The sequence below is a fragment of the Cebus imitator genome, unplaced genomic scaffold, assembly GCF_001604975.1.
Source record: "Cebus imitator isolate Cc_AM_T3 unplaced genomic scaffold, Cebus_imitator-1.0 Scaffold85, whole genome shotgun sequence".
Taxonomy (NCBI): domain Eukaryota; kingdom Metazoa; phylum Chordata; class Mammalia; order Primates; family Cebidae; genus Cebus; species Cebus imitator.
Genome location: NW_016107400.1, coordinates 2024768 through 2047701, shown reverse-complemented (window position 1 = coordinate 2047701; position 22934 = coordinate 2024768). Strand labels below are relative to the sequence as shown.

Sequence of the window (22934 nt, the reverse complement as noted above, 5' to 3'; positions counted from 1 at the left end):
TTCCCTCTTGTTACCCAGGCTGGAGTGCAATGGCGCGATCTCGGCTCACCGCAACCTCCGCTTCCTGGGCTCAGGCAATTCTCCTGCCTCAGCCTCCTGAGTAGCTGGGATTACAGGCAGGTGCAACCAGGCCCAGCTAATTTTTTGTATTTTTAGTAGAGACGGGGTTTCACCATGTTGACCAGGATGGTCTCGATCTCTTGACCTCGTGATCCACCCGCCTCGGCCTCCCAAAGGTCTGGGATTACAGGATTGAGCCACCGCGCCCAGCCCAAAATATTTTGACTTTTAAGTAGATTGTGTGTTAAGGTTGAGATACTTAGACAGTGAAGCAGTGGAATTAACAAAGTGAATACCAAGTGTTTCTGAAGTTGTTCAAACTGGATACACATGGGTTGCTGATTTTATTTATACCATTCTTAAATGGTTGCTTATGAATTCCTCAGATACAGTTAACTGGATAAGGATCATATTAAAAGTATTTGAACTTCCTGTAGCATGCTTAATTTTGATTCAAATAATCAGCCAAAATAGATGTTGGAATACATTTTTTTTCTTCTCAGCTACTATTCTCCCTTGGCTTTTATTTTTTTTTATTTGGTTAGTATTCTATTTGTGCCTTTGGTTGGTTGTTTCTCAGAGGATAGCAAGTTGCAAAATAATTCTGTAAATATAATAATTTTAAATGTGGACCTTATAGATCTTCAGGAACAAATTCAAAGTTTGCTTATTACCATATAATTAACAATGTTTGTTTAAAGTTGTTTCCCCCAACAACAGAATGGATTTGTGTTAGGAACTATCCTTTGAATTGTTTTTCACTTGTGGTAATGAATCAATGCCGTTGGCTTTTTTGGGCAAGTTTCTGAATGTTCAATGTAACAGTTAGCAAAGGAAATAAACCACTGACCTTGGCCCCCTTAGCCAGATGGCATTCCAGTCTGCTAATTTATAACTCCTAGAGGAAAGTTTTCAGAAATAACCACTGATCGTTTCATGTTGTGCCTCAGTTATTGATAGAGCAAATTTTGTTGCTTTTTTGATCTTACAGGGGAAAAGAACACTCTTTTGCATAGCCACAAACAAGCCTTGACCATGGGCAACAAATAACGTCTAACTGTTAAAAAGAAGTTCCAGGGCTCAGCAGAAATCCCTCTACTTTATCTGTCACTGCAGTTTTACAGAGATGAGGGCTAGAGGAGAGAAGGCAACACATGCCTCAGCACAGGGCCTATGTAATAATAGCAGCCATTATAGCTGTGTATCGAAGACAGTGCAAAGGCAATTCAAAAAAAAAAAAATCAGAACCAAGAAAAACATTATAAATATAAAAGGTTTTCTTGGAGGGTCTCTTGTTGGCTTTTTACTGCTATGTTGTACGTTGATTATATTTTCTTTCCCTAGGACTAAATTTATAAAGAAGAATTTAGATTTGAGCTTACTGCTGCCTTGTCATCAAATGTGTGGGGCCCAGTTGGGGGTGTTACGTGTTAAATGCTAGTAGTTAGTATGTTACTGAAGAGTGTTCAAATACAGCTGTTTGGTGGGATTCTGATAGGTGTAGTGCAGAATTTATTTGGATCTAAAAAATGATTTAGGAATACACGGATTTCTGTATGGCCCATAGAAGTCATGAGTCTTTTACTACCATTAAATAAATGTGGCTTCAGGCCAGGCCAGGCGCGGCGGCTCATGCCTGTAATCCCAGCACTTTGGGAGGCCGAGGCAGGCAGATCACCTGAGGTCGGGAGTTTAAGACCAGCCTGACCAACATGGAGAAACCTCATCTCTACTAAAAACACAAAATTAGCTGTGCGTGGTGGCAGGCGCCTGTAATCGCAGCAACTCCAGAGGCTGAGGCAGGAGAATCGCTTGAACCTGGGAGGCGGAGGTTGTGGTGAGCCAAGATCACACCATTGCACTCCATCCTGGGCGACTAGAGCCCTCTATCTCAAACAAAACAAAACAAAACGCACCATTGCATTCCAGCCTTGATGACAAGAGCCCTCTGTCTCAAAATAAAATAAAATAAAATAAAATAAATGTGGTTTCAGAGCCATAGATTATCATTTCTTTACTATACACACACACTCACACTCTTAAACAGTTTATGTAAAAACTTATTCCTGTGCTATAAAAGGGGTCTTAATGGTGGAAGGACTTTTTCACCTATCTAAGATAATGGTGAGACATTGTTTTTATTTTGACTTTCTTTAGAAGATAGCTCTTAAATCGAAGAAGGTGGCGTGTTTTGGTCAACTGTAGTGATGTGTTTATAGCAAAAGACAAATTTCTTTTTCTAGGACCACTGAACAACAGCAAAGATTCCATGAAATTTGCAGCAATCTAGTAAAAACTCGACGCAGAGCTGTGGGTTGGTGGAAACGCCTCTTCACACTAAAGGAAGAAAAACCTAAGATGGTACTTTTTTTGCTTTGACTTAATAAGTACAGTAAAATTTAAAAATTTGAGTTACTTTGCCTTTTTGTCTTAATAGTTATAATTTGAAATTTATTCATTGGTAAATTCCTAAATACATTCATAAGTGTTTACTTGTGTTAACCAGACTGAATCATTTTAAAGTTAAAAATTACGTTTTTGCAGTTAATTTTTTTATTCTATGAAAACAAAATTCTTCTGTTTCATTTTTCTTACTGAAATACTAGTAAAAAGACATATACTTAGAAAGGATCTGTTTAGGCCAGGCACAGTGGCTCATGCCTGTAATCCGTGTAGCTGAGGATCACTTGAGCCCAGGAGGTTGAGGCTCCATTGAGCTGTTTGTGCAGTGAGCTGTTTGCACCACTGCACTCCAGCCTGTGTGACAGAATGAAACTCTGTCTCAAAAAAAAAAAAAGGAATGCACCTGTTCATCTGTTCTCTTATGTGGCAGCTTCACGTGAGGCTGCTCCATGAAGTTATTAATTGGAAAGGTATAATTTATATCATAAAATATTGACATATAGAATTGCAATAATTCTAGGAGGAAATGTATCAAACTTCTGTAAAGTAGATCCAATGGAATAGGTTTTTAAAGAATTTTTAAAGAAAAGTGATAATAAAAGCTAAATGATTTTCCAAACTTTTGAAAGAAACTCTTTAATTAACAAATAAAAATTACATATATTTATGGTATCACATGAAGTTTTGATATATGTAAAGATTGTAGAATGGTAAAACAGTTTCTTTAAAGTCAGGCTTAGTCTGTTTCTAGGAGTTGATAAATTCTTCTTTTTGTTGTTAGTACTTCATGACCATGATTGTTTCCCTTGCTGCGGTTGCTTGGGTGGGACAGCAAGTCCACAACCTGCTTCTTACCTACCTGATAGGTAAGTCTTTGAGGAAAAACTACAGGCATATCCTGGCCGGTGAGGTTTAACTGTAACTTCGTCAGTAAACAACTATGAGTACTTCCTAAGTTTTAGATACTGGAAGGGAACTGTGGGAATATAGAAAGATTATTATGGTCTCATAGAAAGTGAAAACAACGAAATAACCAAGGTAGAAAGTAATGTGCGAGACGTAAAAATAAGCAGTGATTCTTTTCTGAGGTGGAAAAGGGGATAAGAGAAGTTTTTGGGGATATACCCCAGTGGAAGTAATTGGTTTCCTGTTGGTTCCTCCCATTACTGAGTTTAGTAATCTGGGAACCTACCTTTACAATGTAATAACTGGCCAGACATGGTGGCTCACACCTGTAATCCCAACACTTCAGGAGGCTGAGACAAGTGGATCACTTGAGGCCAGGAGTTAGAGACCAGCCTGCGCGACATGGCAAAACCCTATCTCTACTAAAAATACAAAAATTATTCAGGCATGGTGATGCGCACCCTGTAGTCCCAGCTACTCAGGAGGTTGAGACATGAATATCACTTGAACCTGGAAGGTGGAGGTTGTAGTGAGCTGAGATCACACCACTGCCAGGGTACCATAGCAAGACTGACACACGCACACACACACTAACCTTGGATCACTTGAGGTCAGGAGTTCGAGACCAGGCCAACATGGTGAAAACCTGTATCTACTAAAAATGCGAAAATTAGATGGGCATGGTGGCGGGTGCCTGTAATCTCAGCTGCTCTACTCGGGAACATGAGGCAGGAGAATTGCTTGAATTCGGGAGGCAGTGGTTGCAGTGAGCTAAGGTGGTGCCACTGCACTCCAGCCTGGGCAAAAAAAGTAAGACTCCCTCTCAAAAAAAAAAAAAAAATAATAATAACCTTTAGCAAGTTAATTGCTGCCTCCTTAATGTTGTTTATTTTTTTATTTTAAGTGACTTCCTTACTATTGCTTCCTGGACTAAACCAACATGGAATCATTTCGAAGTACATTGGAATGGCCAAAAGGGAGATAAACAAACTTCTCAAACAAAAAGAAAAGAAAAACGAATAATTCATCTGCTTTATTCAGCGTGATTAATGGAGCACCCATTGCCCCTGGGAACCGTTTCTGCTGTACTATGTGGATACTAAAATGTTTCAGAAGTAGCTCTTTGCTCTTCTTCACTCTGCCCTTAGTTAATAGAAATTGAGGCTCGCCAAGTAAGGCTTTGTGCATAGTGTCTTCATGTTGCATAGTTGAGTGAGTTCTTAGCAGTTGGCCTCATGGGTGACTCTGTCTGACCTGTTTTGATTTTTTGTAGCAAGGGTTAATTGAATTCTTGTTTTTTGACAACTTCCTTTTTATAGTGGTGAACCTTGCCCTTCAGTACAGTTCAAGTGACTCTGGATAATTGTTCAAGTTCATCTTTGCTTTAGCTAGATTCAGTGTAGTGGTCTGTGGCTACAGGAAGCTGGTTCTACTGTCTGCTTCCACAGTCTGCTTAAAAAACTGACTTCATGAATACAGAGACCAAGTTTACCACTTCTGATGAAGAGACCAAGTAAGATTCATTCCTCATTCTGTTTCTTTCCTGTGGGAGAAGAGTCCCCATGGAATAAAATGAAATTGATTCCATGCACTAGTATGTGTAGGTTTCTCCCTTGTGCAAAGCTTAGCTATTTTTAGGAAACTGATCTTTTTGTCCATGAAAAAGGAATGTCTGACAGGCTTAAGCTTTTGTCCCCTTGCACTTAGACTTGAAGTTAGTAAATCCTTAAAGGCTTTTTAATGGCAGAGTTCCAAAAGATTGCATTTAGGATCTCTAGCATACTTTTAATTTCAGATTTTCAGCTGACTTTAGCTATATAGTATACAGTAGGTTAAGACTCACGTCTATGACTTGTACTCTAAGACCAGCAACAAAGGACGGCAGTCTTCTATGTTTAGTCAAGATTCATTTTAGTAGAAGATAATCTGACTGATTTTTTGATATCAGAATAAACCTTTTAAGGTAAACCTCAAAATTTTCATTTTATGGTAATACTGGCCATTTTAGTCCCCTAGGTTTGACATGGAAGATAGTGACTACACTGGTGTCTTGACTTTTTTCCTAGAGATTTCTCCCTGAAAAATACAAGGGCTGTTGGTGAGAGCAGACTTGAGGTGATGATAGTTCGCCTCTGGTCTACAAAGATTTTGTAACTCCTTGGAAAGCTTCTTATAATCATTCTTAACTTCTCGGTAGCTAGAAATTTGTAGTAGTTGAAATCTGTAGGAATCAACTTCTGAGGTCCAAAAATGTGACTGACTTGGGAACAATTCTTAAACTGATGAACTAGCTGTAATATAGTTTTGAGAATTTATTGCACTGATGTTGTGTAACTTGTGGTATATCTGTCCCTATTAAGTAAGTGTTGTTTTCTCCTCTTTAATATTGCTGTAAACAGTGGTGCCCTTTGTAGCATATGTTTGATTTTTTAAAATATTTCATAAGAAAAACACCTTAATTTTACCTTACGTTAATTGTAAATAAGCCTGTCTTCCTATCTGGATTTTTTTGTGTATACATGTTCTACTGATTAACTACTTTTGCAGTTTTAATCCTGTATTATTTCTTCTACTTGGTTTTGTGTAAAAGGGGAAAAAATAAAAACAGCCAGAATCTTCATGTCTCACTTTCTTTATAACTTAGCCAATATAATATTCGCATGATTGGATTTATGAATCTGACTAATGAAGTACCCTGTGTGGTCCTTACACGTCTATAAGGTACATGTTGGCTACACCTGTAATCCTACCATTTTGGGAGACCTGGGCAGAAGATTGACTGGAGTCCATGAATTTGAGGTTACATTGAACTATGAGTGCACTCCTGCACTCTAGCCTGGGCAACAGAGCGGGAGTCCATGAAAAATTTAAAGAACAAAAATAAAAGGTTTAAGTTTACTTATTTAGCAAATATCCAGGCACCATGCTAGAGGGAAGAGGAAATGCAATGAATGAGCAAGGACCAATGATGATGTGTGAGAGAGAATGAAGCTAGAAGACTGAGCATGGGACAGAACTGGCTAGATGATGCCTGTGTGGGCACCTTGTACTCCAGGGCCTTGCTTGGTGTCTGGTACATGGTGCTCAGTAAGCAACTGTTGGGTGACTTATGTCTGAGATTCAATTATTTTTTAATCAAAAAAAAATTTTTTTTTCTGGGTGTGGTGGCTCACGTCTATAATTCCAGCACTTTGGGAGGCCGGAGTGGGCGGATCACTTGAGGTCAGAGGTTCAAGACCAGCCTGGCCAACACGGCGAAACCCCATCTCTACTAAAAATACATAAATTAGCCTGGTGTGATGGCTGTAATCTCAGCTACTTGGGAGGCTGAGGCAGGAGAATGGCTTGAACCAGGGAGGTGGAGTCTGCAGTGCGCTGAGATCGCTGCCACTGCACTCCAGCCTGGGGGACAGAGCGAGACTCGGTATCAAAAATAAAAAGAACTGAATCTTCCTTGTCCTAGTAACATTGTATAAGTATTGGCTTCTCTGTACAAAAGGTTATAATGCCTCCTGATGATATAATTTTGTGGTTGTATTTAAAAGTTGAATAAATCACACTAGCTTCCTGAAAATGTTCATAATGCATTTGCTGGAAAACAAAAATATATGGCTACTTTGTGCATATTTGCATTAACATGGCAAAGACTGTATGAAATATGTTTTTCAGAAAATAAAGGTTCAGTCTCAAAAGATACAGCATCTAAGTTCTGAATGTATTGGTCGAACTAGGTTCTAGAAAACTTGCAAATTTTTGGAACCTGGATAACTAAAAAACAAAACGACAGGGTCTCCCTATGTTACCCAGGCTGATCTTGAACTCCTGGGCTGAACTCCAGTCTGGGCGACAAAGCGAGTCTCCGTATCAAAAATAAAATAAAATAAATAAAAAGTAGACGAACCTCCAAAGAACAGCTTGCCTTGCCTCTTCCAGGCCGCACCAGGAAAGGTCGATTCCATCGACTCTCGACTGCCAACCCCTGAGGAGGCTCCGCCTAGCCCTCCTCCTCTTAGGCGGTTCTTGTTTTTGCCGGTCCTTTGAAAGTCTCGCGATAGCTCCCTGCTTCCCATAACTCCGTGCACTCTCCCCTCCCGTCCTCTTTCCGCCATCTTTCCGTGCCGGTGAGTATACCGCTCTGAGATCTCCGATTTCATCCGTCTGTCATCTGCGCCATCCCGCAATATAAGGTTCGGTCTCGATGTCCTGCGGGGAGGCTGGACCCCTCCTTGGTCGAGGATGCTGGCCTTGCGGGTTCTTGGACAGGCATAGAGAATAGCCATGCCCGGCCGCCCCAGGCTGTGCACTCCGGGGATCCGGCTCCGTCGGGTCCAGGCCGCAGCGCTGGCGGGAGCCGGAGCCTTGGACTACCCAGTTAGGCGGTAGCTGCGGCTTGGGCCACAGCGTCTGGATCTTCCTTTAGTGGCTGAAGCAGCGCCTTGGCCGCAGGCGTCGGGCAGCATCGGGTTTGGTGGGCGGTGCAGTTTCTCATTGCCGCGGCCGCGCTTGGAGCTTTGGAGGCTGAGGTCACCTAGCAGGTAAAAGCTGCTTCGTGCTGGGGTTGGTAGTTTGCTGGGTGCTAACTTGGATCTTCTGGGCCGCGGAGTTTTTCTTTAGACACTTTGTTGAACTTAAGGGGAGAAGACTGAAGTTCTACTCTTTACTGTTGGCACTTTGGTCTCCATACTTGAGCTTTCAAAACTTTATTGTGCGGTTCGTGCCCATTAGAAGAGTCAAGTCTGACAGCATGTACAGTGTTTCTGTTTGCCACTGTGGCTCTTGCTGTTAGACACAATTTTAGATGGCACAAATATGGATGTTTACCTTAATAGATGTCTTCGTGGTAGGTGAAAGTGAACTGATTTAAAGGACAATGTTAACAGTACAGAATCTGCTGATTTTCCGCGATTTGAAAAATGTTGCCGGTGTCGCTCTGCTTGTGTTCTGAATCACTGGTTGAGTATATCCAAGGTTTTCGTTTTGGTCCTGGCAGTTTCCACCAATTCTGACGTTTTCTTGTGTCAAGTGGATTTTGTTCCACATTTTATTACCTCCAGACGGTGGTGTGTGGCACGATTCGAAGAAGAGTGGTTAGCGAATGAATGAGTTTCCCAAAATGTGCAGGCTGACGTGCCGATAACCTGTTTTCAATAACCGTAGTAAATAGGAATTTTGCTGGGTGGTGGGAAACGGTGAAGCAGCCTGCTTAGACTTAAGACAACTTCGCCAAGGTGGGGCCAGAAAGAAAATGATGTTTCTGCAGTGTAATGGTTGGTGAGTGTTGATGTCGGCAATGCCAGTAAAACCTCCTGTTTTGTCTCCCCTGAACAGCCACAATGGTGCGCATGAATGTCCTGGCTGATGCTCTCAAGAGCATCAACAATGCCGAAAAGAGAGGCAAACGCCAGGTGCTTATTAGGCCGTGCTCCAAAGTCATCGTCCGGTTTCTCACTGTGATGATGAAGCATGGTAAGTGAGCTGCCGCTGTGTTTTATGTTTTAATGTGAGACTCTTTAAGAAATCAGCCCTAGGCCAGGCATGATGGGTCATGCCTGTAGTCCCAGCACTTTGGGAGGCCGAGATTAGACTGACCAACATGGAGACACCCCATCTATACTAAAAATACAAAGTTAGCTGGGTGTGGTGGCAGATGCCTGTAATCCCAGCTGCTTGAGAGGCTGAGGCAGGATCTCTTGAACCTGGGAGGTGGAGGTTGCAGTGAGCCAAGATTGCCCCATTGCCCTCCAGGATAGGCAAGAAGAACAAATCTCAAAAACAAAAAAAAATCAGTCCTGTAGAAATTACCGGAGACCAAAGTATATGTCTGCCATACCTGAGAACGAATGCAAACTGCTAAAGAGTCACTTAGGGTAGGACTGCTGGGAAAAGGGTCCCTGCTAGGTGTTTGAGAGCTAAATGAACCCGAGTCATTGAAAGGATTCTTGGGCTCAGTTCAGGACTAGCCTGTCCAACATGGCGGGAACTCCATCTCTACATAAGAAAAAAAAAGCCAGGTGTAGTGGCAGGTGCCTGTAATCCCAGCTATTTGGGAGGATGAGGCAGGGAGAATTGCTTGAACCCAGCAGGCGGAGGTTGCATCGAGCTGAGATCGGGCCACTGCACTCCAGCCTGGGGGACAGTGTGAGACTCCTGAGCTCTTTACAGGACCCTTTGGGAGGGAGAAGAAAGACTGGATTATTCACATCTTTGGCATAAAGTAGCCTTTGGGAGTGGGAAAGAGTGAAGGAAGGGGCAAGGGGTAAATAATTTCTTTTTAGAATTGCAAGGTGGATTGTTTTGGGTATTGTCTCCTAAATCTTTTATATTAGGTTGTGAAAATTCTGATAAAGCGCAACTGTTTTCCCCCCAACTTCTTGGAGAAGCAGTCACTGAGGTGATGAGAGAGTGAAGAATTGAGTAGGTTAGAGGAGCACAAAGATTTAGCTCTCAAGTTGGTCTTGTATTTAATCCAGTTATCTTTTGCAGGTTACATTGGCGAATTTGAAATCATTGATGATCACAGAGCTGGGAAAATTGTTGTGAACCTCACAGGCAGGCTAAACAAGGTAAGATTTAGTGATCTACACACATTTCAAAGCCTTAAGAATTTTTTAATGTGGCATGCTGTTGTGTATATACTGAATAGTGGTGCCATGCTTTATCCATATACCTTCATTTGTTCTCCTGGGTTGACTGTGCTAGAATTAGGTCAGTTGACGTAGTGTTTTTATGGGGTATAAGCTGTCGCAGGGAGGATGGGGGGTGAAAGCAACAGTGCTGGTACTGGATGTTAACACTGCCTACCTCACTGGCTTGAACTTGGGTTCAAGTTCACTGAGACTTTTGTCCAAGATGCTGCGTCATTCCTCTCAGTGACATGTTAGGTGTTTTGAACTGGATATTTTTATCTTTGAGTAAATGGGGCTTTCTAAAAAGCAGTACTAATACTTTTTCTGGTTTTGCTGGCGTTGGTCTTTGGGGCCTATGCTGCTTTTCAATTTGACCTGTCAACACCTTAACCAAGTAAAACTGACTTTGTGGTTTAAGTGATTGGGTGTGTTTTGGGGTCAGGCGTCTGTAAGCTAGTTGAGGGGTCCACTGTGCTTCCTCTGTTCAAGCTTGTAGCTTTCAGATTTGCAAGGAGTCAGTTCCCTCTAGTCTAAGCTTGTCCAGCCTGCCTTATTTTGTTGTTGTGTTTTGTTTTAGGCTTTTAGCAGTATGAAACCATGGTTTTTAATTTCTGTCTCTAGTAATAAATAGAAAAGGGATGAGGAAGGGGCCTGACTGGCTAAACTAGAAACAAACTAAGAGCCCAGGACTGTATTCTCTCCCTTGGACACCCGTTTGTCTAGTCCAACAGATGGGAGGGAAAGCTACCCAGAAAGCGAGTTGTTGAAGTATTCATTAAAGATTTGAAGAATTGGCCTGGTATGGTGGCTCACACCTGTAATCCCAGCACTTCAGGAGGCTGAGGCAGGCGGATTACGAAGGCAGGAGTTTGAGACCAGCCTGGCCAGCATGGTGAAACCCCATCTCTACTAAAATAAAAAATTAGCTGGGTGACGTGGCAGGCCACTGTAATCCCAGCTACTTGGGAGGCTGAGGCAGGAGAATTGCTTGAACTTGGGAGGCAGAGGTTGCAGTGAACCGAGACCAAGCTACCATACTCCAGCCTGGGTGACAGATCAGCAAAACTCCGTAAGATTTGAAGAACTTGCAAGGGTAATATTTCAGTATGTCATGTTTTGTTGTAGTTGTAGCCATTAGAACCCCACATCAAAGTAGGATTGATTTATTTTTATTAGTTTATATTTTGAGACAGAGTTGCTCTGGCCCAGGCTGGAGTGCAGTGGTGCCATCTTGGCTCACTGCAGCCTCCACCTCCTGAGTTCAAGTGTTTCTACTGTCTCAGCCTTCCAAGTAGCTAGGATCACAGGCATGTGCCACCACACTTGGCTAATTTTTGTATCTTTAGTAGAGACGGTTTCATCATGTTGGCCAGGCTGGTCTTGAACTCCTGACTTCAGGTGATCCACCCGCCGTGGCCTCCCAAAGTGCTGGATTACAGGTATGAGCCACCGTGCCTGGCGACTGCTAAATTTTTTATAACTTTTTTTGTAGAGATGGGATCTTTCTGTGTTGCTTAGGTTTGTCTTGAACTCCTACGTTCAAGTGATTCTCCCCCCTCAGCTTCCCAGAGTGCTGGGATTACAGGTGTGAGTCACTAAGCCCAGCCAAGAAATAAATTTGAACAGAGCATTCTGTAGATGGAACTTATTTGTGGCACTCTTGCTCTGTGGTACACTAATTTGAGAAATTCTAGCCTACAACAGTTGATATACAGGCCCTGCTGCTCTGTGCCTTTTTTTTTTTTTTTTTTTTTTTGAGTCTTGCTCTGTCACCCAGGCTGGAGTGCAGTGGCATCATCTTGGCCACTGCAGCCTCCGTGTCCCAGGTTAAAGTGATTCTCCTGCCTTAGCTTCCCTAGTAACAGGTGTGCACCACACACCTGGCTAATTGTTACATTTTTAGTACAGACTGGGATTCGCTATGTTGGCCAGGCTGGTGTTGAACTCGTGACCTCAGATGATCCACTGCACCTGGCCTGCTCTGTGACTTGGGGCAAAATTGAGAGATGAGATAATTGCAAACAATTTTTGTTTCTCAGGAGTTAATTTGTCTCCATTTATAAGAGAAATGTCCACCTCCATTGCTTTCATGCAAGACATGGACCTACCCTTAGTGTGGAAATTGAGCTTGGAAATAAGATAATGTGTAAAGACTAGATTTATTAAAATTCTGGCCTTGATCACATCCTCTTAGGATTCTTCTGGGTTGGGAGGGTTATGCTGTTTTAATTGTATCAGAATTAGAGGGATTTTTACTGCTGGAATCAACAAAACTTGGATGCAGCATGTGGCAGACTTTGGAAATATCTTTCACTATATAGCTTGCTTGGATAAAACTGTTTTTCCCATATTCCTATCTCTGCATTTCTTTCATCCGCTGTGAGATTGTTCTTGTTAATCAAGTCACAGCATAGCTGATGGGGTAGTGGTAGGAGAACTTAAGCAGGCTTCCTGGTGTAAAGCAGTTGGGCCTTTTTGACAAGCCCATTTTCAGTTTCTGTGGGTCAGTCTCTGCTTTTGGAAGTGTCTTTAAGTATGCCTGTGATTGTAGAGCAGATTTTATGAACAGAGGGTTTTCAGTTAGTGGACTTTGTTGGAAGATGTAGTGTTATAGGGCTGGCATATAATTGAGTGATGACACAGCCCTTGGAGAGCTCTCACTTAGGAGGATCATTGTTGCTGTGTCCAAGTAGTGACAAGGTGAGATAATTGCAAGCCCTTTGCTCTTTCTGCCTTCCATCATTCTGTCAGATTCATTTGAGAAATTTGCTTGGGGTTGTAGGACATTGTTCCTTGGAAATGTGTAATTGTACTTCATTGGTGGAAGCAGCGTTCTTCATTCAGTGCCTGTATAGCGTGTTCCTTAGATATTTTAAGAATTTGCAGTTTTAGCTTAGGAGCTTAAGGATTTGAGACCCTACGATTTTATTTTAGCCTCATTATGTAAAAAAGGGTTGGCTATTGGCCAGGTGCGGTGGCTTACGCCTGTAATCCCAGCGCTTTGGGAGGCCAGTGCCGGTGGATCACTAGGTAAGGAGATTGAGGCCATCCTCGCCAACGTGGTGAAACCCCGTTTCTACTAAAAATACAAAAGAAAATAGCTGGGTGTGGTGATGCACACCTGCAGCCCCAGCTACTCGGGAGGCTGAGGCAAGAGACTTGCTTGAACCTGGGCTGCGGAGGTTGGAGTGAGCTGAGATGGCACCACCACACTCCAGCCTGGGAGACAGAGCGAGACTCTGTCTCAAAAAAGGAGAGAAAGGGTTGGCTATTGTCTCCCTTGTCTAAGACTTGATCTCTTAGCTGTGTAAAATCTGATTATTCTGGACAGCTCTCCAGCCCACAGGAGTGTGCCAGTGGCCTGACACTGCCTTGTATTACCTTGTCCCGTCTCTTTTCATGCCTTTACTTTTTCTCGTAGGCAGGCATAGTCTTTCGTACGTGTATTTTTTGAAAAGCATATTAAGGATTGTGCACAGAATAGGTACCCATCTGAACATTGGGGGGTTGGTTTGGAGAACTGTTCATTTATGAATGCCATCTTGTGTTACTGTTTTTCTGTTATTGGTAAAGCGAACAATATTTTTTTTGTTGTTGTTATTTTACAGTGTGGTGTGATCAGCCCCAGATTTGATGTGCAACTCAAAGATCTAGAAAAATGGCAGAATAATCTGCTTCCGTCCCGCCAGTTTGGGTAAGTTGGCCTTTCCTTAATTAAAAGAAGTTAATGCTAAGAGTTGCTGTGATGCAGTTTGACTTGAGGTTTTTTTAAATTTCTCTAAAGTAGTATTCTCTATTCTCACTATTGTCTATTCTCAACCAGTTTGACCTAAGAATCAGTTCAAGTGTTAATCAGTATTTCTTTTCCCTCTCTTTAAAAGGGTTTCACTTTGTTGCCCAGGCTTGGGTGCAGTGGCTGTTCACAGGTGTGGTCATAACACACTACAGCCTTGGCTTCCTAGCCCCAGGCAGTCCTCCCTGCTCAGGCTCTTGAGGATTTGGGAATACAGGTGCCTGCCACAGTGCCTGGCCATTTGCCACATGTCATGTGTTGGGCTTCAGGTTCTGAGAGGCACATGAGAACTTAGTCTGGCAGAAGGGGAGGGTCGTGTTCACTTTCATGTCTGGCCTTTTGGCTCACTGCAGATAGTTCATACTGTGTGTTCCCTGTGATCCCAGACTCAGGGCCAGAATCAGTTCTGAAGCTTAGGCCTTTGGAAAAATTTACTTTGGGAATCTTTGTCCCTAAGAGCCTGTCTCTTGTTTTTCTGCTTTAAAGCCATGAGATCTTGGATAAGTCATAGCCTTGATTTCTTCATCTGTAAAAGTAGTAATAGTTCCTCTCTTTATCACCTCATTTAATTTTGGTAAAGCACTTTATGAGCTGGCACAGTAAATGCGTTTGTTTGTGGTTAAGAATTTATGCCCTCCAGGTTGGGCGCGGTAGCTCACGCCTGTAATCCCAGCACTCTGGGAGGCCGAGGCGGGCGGAACACGAGGTCAAGAGATTGAGACCATCCTGACCAACATGGTGAAACCCCGTCTCTACTAAAATACAAAAATTAGCTGGGTGTGGTGGCACATACCTGTAGTCCCAGCTACTCAGGAGGCTGAGGCAGGAGAAATGCTTGAACCCGGGAAGCAGAGGTTGCAGTGAGCCGAGATTGTGCCAGTGCACTCCAGCCTGGTGCCTGGCAACAGAGCAAGACTGTCTCAAAAAAAAAAAATTTTTTTTTATATATATATATATATATATATATATATATATATACATACACCCTCCAAATTATGTGTTTGGTGTCTTGGTTGAATGTATTCTAACTTCATGGTTGCTGTATTACAGGTACAGTGTTCTCTTAGAAAAATCATGTCTCGGCTGGGCGTGGTGGCTCACGCCTATAATCCCCGCACTTTGGGAGGCCGAGGCAGGTGGATCACGAGGTCAGGAGTTCAAGACCAGACTGGCCAACATGGTGAAATCTTGTCTCTACTGAAAAATACAAAAACTAGCTGGGCATGGTGGCTCTTGCCTGTAATCCCAGCTACTTGGGAGGCTGAGGTAGGAGAATTGAAGAAAAAGAAAAATCATATCTCGTTGTAATTATGTTACTGATTTTAATGCCTCACATTTGCATACTATATGCTTGTTACATTGATCCCCATGGTAACTCATGAAGCAGCCAGTCATTGTACACGTGAACATGTCTCCATATAATAGTGTATCTATTACACAGTGCGTGGTAGAAACACAACTTAGACTCAAGTTTATGTGAATACTTTATTTTTTTATTTTTTCATTATTATTATTTTTTAAAGACGGGGTTTCACCATGTTGGTCAGGCTGGTCTTGAACTCCCGGCCTCAGGTGATCTGTCTGCCTTGGCCTCCGAAGTGTTTGGATTACAGGTGTGAGCCACCGCAAGTCTCCTTATCTGAGAGCAGAAAGTGACATTTGAAGTTAAAGGAGTTCCCACCCTTTGTTTTCAGTCATGTTTATTTCATGGTGTATGCAGAAGTCAGGGCTGTGTGAGTGTGTGGCTGGGGTCTCTGGGCTGCAGGAGTCATGTGCATACGCTACATTGTAGGCACTATCTGTTGCTGTGTGCCGCACAGGAAGGCGTCCTTAACTACTGATGAGTGTTGATGTTTTTCTGCACCAGAAAGCAGCTCTATGTTGAATTATTAACTCACCAGCATTTTCTTTTTCCACTCCATAGTTTCATTGTATTGACAACCTCAGCTGGCATCATGGACCATGAAGAAGCAAGACGAAAACACACAGGAGGGAAAATCCTGGGATTCTTTTTCTAGGGATGTAATACATATATTTACAAATAAAATGCCTCATGGACTCTGGTGCTTCTACTTGGTCGTGTTCAGCCTTTACAGCAGTGTAGCCAGAGCTTCTGCAGCAGCGCGCAGTCGCTTTGTTTGTTGGTGAATGCTGTTCCCTGAAGTGACTAATAGAGCCTGTGATACCACACCATAACCCTCCTGGCTTGCCAGAGGCGGGTGTGTCTGGCCCTGGGCAGTTGAGTCCAGGTTGGGATTCAAGTTTGGGAAACTGCTATATGACTGCTTTATAGAGGAGTGCCCTGGGGGAAAAAGTTCTTATGAAACCAATATGCATAAGAAAACAGCCACTCCTGCTGTCTGCCAAAATCAGGTACTTGGCACTAAATATTTTAGTTATATTTGATTATTTATTTATTTATTTTTGAGACGGAGCCTCACTATGTTCCTCAGGCTGGATGGAGTGCAGTGGTGGAATATTAGCTCACTGCAACGTCTGCCTCCCAGGTTCAAATGATTGTCTGCCTCAGCTGCCCGAGTAGCTAGGATCGCAGGTGTGTGTTGCCACACCTGGCTAATTTCTATGTTTTAGTAGACATGGGGTTTTGCTGTCTTGCCTAGGCTTGTCTTGAACTCCTGGCCTCAAGTGATCCGTCCGCCTCCGCCTCCCAAAGTGCTGGGATTACAGGCAAAGACAGTCTTGCTCTGTTGCCCGGGCTAGAGTGTAGTGGCTGATCTCAGGTCACTACAACCTCCGCCTCCGGGGTTCAAGCGATTCTTGTACCTCAGCCTCCTGAGGAGCTGGGATTACAGGTGTGTGCCACCGCATCCAGCTAATTTTGTATTTTTAGTAGAGATGGACTTTCACCATGTTGGCCAGGCTGGTCTTGAACTCCTGACCTCAGGTAATCCACCCACCTTGGCCTCCAAAAGTGCTGGGATTGCAGGTGTGAGCCACTGTGTCCAGACTTAGGAATTGTTCCAAGAGGATCTGGTGCCACCTACAGGTGCCCATTGAAGTGGTGAGCACTGTTGATCACTGAAGAGGTAGTGAGTGCTGACCCGGAACTTGGGCCTGTCCCCCGGTCTCTGCTCTGCCCTTGGCTAGCCAGGTGGTATACAGAGAGGGGAGAGAAGCTACCTTACGAAGGGGCACGGGTCAACTTCTGTAAGCTGTGGGAAGTAGCTACAGAATGGCCCTGGAGATGGGGCAGATAACGGCCTGCATTTGTGAGAAGTGAGTTGAGAGGCATGTTTGGGGCCTTTATTGTTTGGGAGGCTGTAATTAGCATGGGTTTGGGGGTCCAGCACCAGAATTCAGGTTTCCTTTACCACTCAGTAGCTTCGACGTCTCTATCTGTAATGGGAATGATGGAAAATCTATCCCTGAGTTGAGGGAAAAATGAGATTGTGTAAAGCACACTTGGCACATGACAGTCACGTGCATGGGTAAAAGTCCAGAAGGATTTTCTTACGCCAAGGGTATAAGCTCTAGGGTCACAGGGCTGTGACTTGTTTACCATTGTGTCTCTGGTCCCTAGCCTGCTAGCCTGGCACCTAGGGATACCTCAGTCAATTACATGTTGATTGAATTGTCAGTTTCTGGACACTGACTTCAAAAATAAAATAGGATATGGAAATGGCTCCATTTGTTGTCACCATTTTGTGGGGACCCTGTGTCCTTTGAAGTGGTCAGGAGTTGGAGAAATATGATCGGGAAAGTGAGTGGTGTGGTTGGTGGATTTCACATGTGTTCTTTTTGTTGGCAAGGAAGCAGATGACCTTAGCCCAAGTTTCTCAGATCCTTTAAGTGCTTTTATAATAAGACCCAGGGTGTGGGACTAGACCCCAGGGCTTGCGGATCTGAAGACAGTTTAGGTTCCTGCTGGCAGGATGTCTTGGCTCAGAAACAAGTATTTCCCCTGTGGGGTGATCCCAGCCTCCCAGCATACTGCTCTGCTGACGGGCAGAGACCCTGGGGTGGGGAGAGGGTGATAGCATCTGGATCATCGAGTCCCACCTCGATGGCATTTTGGGCATAGTAAAAGGGACTTCAACACCTATCCAGGTCTCACCTCGGAGCCGCAGGTGTCAGGGATATCATGCACTGTTGGGCAATACGTGCAAAACCTACCACCTGTGCATTTTTCTGGAGAGACTCCATAGAGCCTTTGACAGAGGCTGAAAGAAATTTGTCATTCAAAATACCAAGGAACAACTGCCAGGGACCTCTACATTCAGCAACACGTCTGTACTGGTGCATACCAGGTGTCCTCGCTTAGAGGCTATTGTCTCACCTCAGGGTGAAGGGTGCTGGGTGAAGGAGCACAGAGTCTCTGGGCAAGGCAGAGTTCAAATCTAGGTCTGGACCAACATCTGAGAAGACGACTTCACCCCAGGTTAGAAAGTTCACTTTCAGTTCCTGGCCAGGGAGAAAGCAAGCTCTGGGAGACCTAAGCTCTCAATCTCACTTGGCTTTTTAGTCTAATCCATTGTTGCCAAAGACATACTTGCCAATCCCAGATGCTCAGTGGACTCCATACATGCTCCACTTCAGCCTTCACTCATGGTTGATCCCATCTGGAATGCCTTTTTCTCTCCAAAGATGTTCCCAAGAGTCATCACTTCCATTTATCTTTCTCCAAAAGGAATGTGTGTTATACTTTATCTTTCTCCTAAAAGTGTGACTGTCTTAATGAAACTAATGGTTGTTACTGCTTGCCAGGCATGGAGCTAAGCGTGTTAACATTATTTGATCTTTTTTTTTTGTTTTGTTTTGAGACGGAGTTTTGCTCTTGTTACCCAGGCTGGAGTGCGATGGCGCGATCTCGGCTCACTGCAACCTTTGCCTCCTGGGTTCAGGCAATTCTCCTGCCTCAACTTCCTGAGTAGCTGGGACTACAGGCACGCACCACCATGGCCAGCTAATGTTTTGTATTTTTAGTAGAGACGGGGTTTCACCATGTTGACCAGGATGGTCTCTTGACCTCGTGATCCACCCGCCTCAGCCTAACATTATTTGATCTTAACAGTTCTGCATCATGGGTACTATTACCAGCTCCAGTTTTTTTGAGACAAAGTCTCGTTCTGTCACCCAGGCTGGAATGCAGTGGTGTGATCTCAGGTCACTGCAACCTCCACCTCCCTAGTTCAAGTGATTCTCATGCTTCAGCCTCCTGAGTAGCTCAGACTACCAGCACATACCACCACGCCTAGCTAATTTTTCTGTATTTTTAGAAGAGACAGGGTTTCACCATGTTGGCCAGGCTGGTCTTGAACTCCTGATCTCAGGTAATCTGCCCCCCTTAGCCTCCCAAAGTCCTGGGATTGCAGGCGTGAGCCACCACGCCTGGCCCAGCTCTAGTTGTTCAGGTGAAAAAAAGTGAGGCACAGAATTGTAAAGCCATTTGTTCAATAGGCTGGGAAGTGGTCAAGTCATGATTTGAATGCTTTAAAACCCCAGCCTACTCTCCTGGCCCTTAGCATGTTCCGTCATGCATTCTCCTGGTCTTATCTAGTGTTTATTAGATGTCTACAGCATCCATGCAATGTTAGGCACTTGGGACACAAGGGTGCACAAACAAGCAGTCGGGGCCCATTTTTGGAAACTGTTAATCCCTAATGGGCTGAGCCTCCCTACAGCAAGGGCCCTCTTAGTCACCTGTGTATCCCCAGCATCTAACCTCTCCAAGGGCATGGCGCTGTGCTTTAAGAAAATAATCCCTGGCTCTCATGGCCATGGGAAAGCATGCCTTTCAAAGCATAATACAGCTGGGTGCGATGGGTCATGCCTATAATCCCAGCACTTAGGGAGGTCGAGGCAAGTGGATCATCTGAGGTCAGGAGTTTGAGACTGGCCTGGCCAAAAAGGTAAAACCCCGTCTCTACAACAAATACAAAAATTACCTGGGCGTGGTGGCAGGCGCCTCTAATCCAACCTACTCGGGAGGCTGGGACTACATGTGCTTGGCTCATGCCTATAATCCTACTCCTTTGGGAAGCTGAGGTGGACGGATCACTTGAGCCCAGGAGTTCGAGACCAGCTTGGACAACATGATGAAATACCATCTCTACAAAAAATACAAAAATTAGCCAGGCATAGTGGTGCACACCTGTAGGCCCTGCTGCTCCACTGACGTGGGAGGATCACCTATGCCTGGGGAGGCTGAGGCTGCAGTGAGGTGTGATTGCACCAATGTACTCTACCCTGGGTGACAGAGGGAGATATTGTCTTAAAGAAAAATAAATAAAAGCTGAAAATTTTAATATTTTGAAAACTTAAATCTTATTGCATATTATTATTAAATAACTTTTCCCAGTTCTAATATTCAATGTCAGTCTAAATGCTCATCTAAAGGACTGCTACTGCATCATACATTCTGTGTCTAGATCTTATATACAAATTAGAGAGTGATATGAATTATTTAAATGGCTAAATGTTCCTCAGCTACAGTGAGTAGCTATATTGGCCTCTTTTAAAATCTTTTATTATTTTTATTTAAACAAACTTTTAATTTTTTTGTAGAGATGGGGGGGTCTCATTATGTTGCTCTGGCTGGTCTTGAACTCCTGGCCTCAAGTGATCCTCTGGCCTCAACCTCCCAAAGTGCTGGGATTATTGGCATGAACTAACATGCTGACCCATATTACTCTAACTCATGTGTATGTCTGGAGGCATAATTTGGAACATGAGGAGAAACAGAAAAACAGGCTCTCAGCACTTCTGAGAAATGAAACTTGTTATGATGCAAGAATCTACTGCATTTAGGCTACTTGAAAAGAGGAACTTAAGAATTAATTTATGCTTCCTTGTAAGTGTTTCAACACTCAAGTTCTCTGCATATTTTGAAGCGGTGTGTGTCTCCAACATTGGTAGCAGCTGCAACCCACAAACCTTCCTGACATTCAGATATAGTTGCCTTTTTTTTTTTTTTTTGGAGACAAAGTCTTGCTGTGTCCCACAGGCTGGAGTGCAATGGCACAATCTTGGCTCACTGCACCTCCACCTCCCTGGCTAAAGCCATTCTCCTGCCTCAGCCTCCCTAGTAGCTGGGATCACAGGTATGTACCACTACACCTGGCTAATTTTTGTATTTTTTAGTAGAGATGGAGTTGGCCAGACTGATCTTGGACTCCTAACCTCAATTGATCTGCCTGCCTTGGCCTCCCAAAGTGCTGGGATTACAGGCGTGAGCCACCGCGCCCGGCCATAGTTGCCTTTTGTTTTGAGCTTTTAGGACAATAGATGAGACATTCTTTGGGGCCTGAACAGTGTTCGTTATAAAAAAAAAAAAAGAAATGGATGTTTAGGGCTGCAGATTGTGCTGAGCCAGTAATGAACATAAGATCCTGAGTGGACAGGAGCACTTTTGTGGTCATTAAAATTAAAATCTGTTTTAAAGGGCTGGGCATGGTGGCTGACACCTGAAATCTCAGCACTGTGGGAGGCTGAGGTGGGAGGATCACTTGAGCCCAAGAGTTTGAGACCAGCCTGGGCAACATAGCAAGACTTTGTCTCTACAAAATAATAATAATAACAATAGTAGCTGGGTGTGGTGGCACGAGTCTATAGTCCCAGCTACTCAGGAGGCTGAGGTGAGAGGATTGGTTGAGCCCAGGAGGTCGAACTGTAGTCGGCCATTTTGTGTTCCTGCACTGAAGCCTGGCTGACAAATAGACAATGTGTCTCAAAAAAAAAGTCTTGGCCAGGCGCAGTGGCTCACGCCTGTAATCCCAGCACTTTGGGCGGCTGAGCCAGATGGATCACCTGAGGTCAGGAGTTTGAGACAGCCTGGCCAACATGGGAAACCCCGTCTCTATTAAAAATACAAAAATTTGCTAGGCGTGATGGTGCACGCCTGTAATCCCAGCTACTTGTGAGGGCTGAGGCAGGAGAATCCCTTGAAGTCGGGAAGTGGAGGTTGCAGTGAGCCGAGATCTAGCCATTGCACACACTCCAGCCTGGGCGATAAGAGCCAAACTCTCTCTCAAAAGAAAAAAAACTATTTAAAAAAATAATATGGGCCGGGCGCGGTGGCTCACACCTATAATCCCAGCACTTTGGGAGGCCCAGGCGGGTGGATCACAAGGTCAGGAGATCAAGACCATCCTGGTCAACATGGTGAAACCCCGTCTCTACAAAAAAAAAAAAAAAGGTTAAAAAAATAATAAAATAATATGTTTGTGAGATGGAGAGCAATCTTACTAGGAACTAATGAGGTTACTGGCTGCAAGGGAGATGGGGAAAAAAAGTTCTGGTCTCCACCTAGGGGATCTATAGAGACAATGTAGGAATTCCCCCAGACACAAAGGAGTGCTTCAAAGGTACTGTGTGGCCCAAAATGGTAGAGGAGGAAATTCCAGGGCTCCATCCCTCCCCTAACACAACTAATGAGCTGTCAAAACCGGTCAGAATCAAATTCTGAAGTACTCTGGGATCTTGCCTTTTATTTTATTTTGTTTTTTTGAGATGGGGTCTCACTCTGTCCCCAAGACTGGAGTGCCATGGTGCAATCTCAGCTCACTGCAGCCTTGACCTCCCACCTCAGCCTCAGAGTAGGTGGGATCATGGGTGCAAGCCACCACACCTGGCTAATTTTTTGTATTTTTTGTAGAGATGGGGTTTTATCATATTGCCCAGGCTGGTCTTGAACTCCTGAGCCCAAGTGATCCACCTGCCTCAGCCTCCCAAAGTGTTGGGATTACAGGTGTGAGCCACTACACCCAGCCTTCTAGTTTTTAAAAAGAAAAACAAACTTAATACTACTAAGGAAAAACTTGGAAAGAGAAAGCACGGAGGCTGGGTGCAGTGGCTCATGCCTGCAATCCCAGCACTTTGGGAGGCCAAGGCTGGTGGATCACCTGAGGTCAGGAGTTCGAGACCAGCCTGGCCAACATGGTGAAACCTTGTCTCTACAAAAATACAAAAATTAGTTGGGCGTGGTGGCGCATGCCTGTAATCCCAGCTACTTGGGAGACTGAGGCAGGAGAATCACTTGAGCCTGGGAGGCAGAGGTTGCAGTGAGCCAAGATCGTGCCATTGCACTCTAGGCTGGGTAACAGAGCAAGACTCCATCTCAAAAAAAAAAAAAAAAAAAATTATGGTTGTAGGTCTCCACCTGTCTGATGACTTCATCAAGGAATAAC

At 44.0% G+C, this 22934-nt stretch overlaps 2 protein-coding genes across 4 annotated transcripts in view; both read left to right on the top strand.

Annotated features, from left to right (window-relative positions):
* Nucleotides 1–5989, top strand: part of ARL6IP1 (ADP ribosylation factor like GTPase 6 interacting protein 1) — a 10899-nt gene extending 4910 nt beyond the window's left edge. For both annotated transcript variants that reach the window (XM_017534258.2, XM_037740531.1), the window contains 3 exons: nt 2304–2421; nt 3245–3329; nt 4274–5989. In XM_017534258.2, coding sequence (XP_017389747.1) covers nt 2304–2421; nt 3245–3329; nt 4274–4392 — 322 coding nt within the window. In that variant the 3' untranslated portion in view covers nt 4393–5989. The remainder of the gene's footprint in view (nt 1–2303; nt 2422–3244; nt 3330–4273) is intronic.
* Nucleotides 5990–7386: 1397 nt separating this feature from the next.
* RPS15A (ribosomal protein S15a) lies at nt 7387–15858 on the top strand. Of its 2 annotated transcripts, none has more exons than XM_017534259.2 (5): nt 7387–7490; nt 8698–8835; nt 9853–9932; nt 13604–13689; nt 15713–15858. In XM_017534259.2, exons 2-5 carry the CDS (start codon nt 8703–8705, stop codon nt 15804–15806), a joined length of 393 nt encoding a protein of 130 aa, XP_017389748.1. In that variant the 5' UTR covers nt 7387–7490; nt 8698–8702; the 3' UTR covers nt 15807–15858. The 2 variants fall into 2 exon arrangements, with proteins under 2 accessions (XP_017389748.1, XP_017389750.1); XM_017534261.2 differs by having other exon boundaries at nt 7483–7556; nt 15713–15851.
* Nucleotides 15859–22934: the final 7076 nt, after the last annotated feature.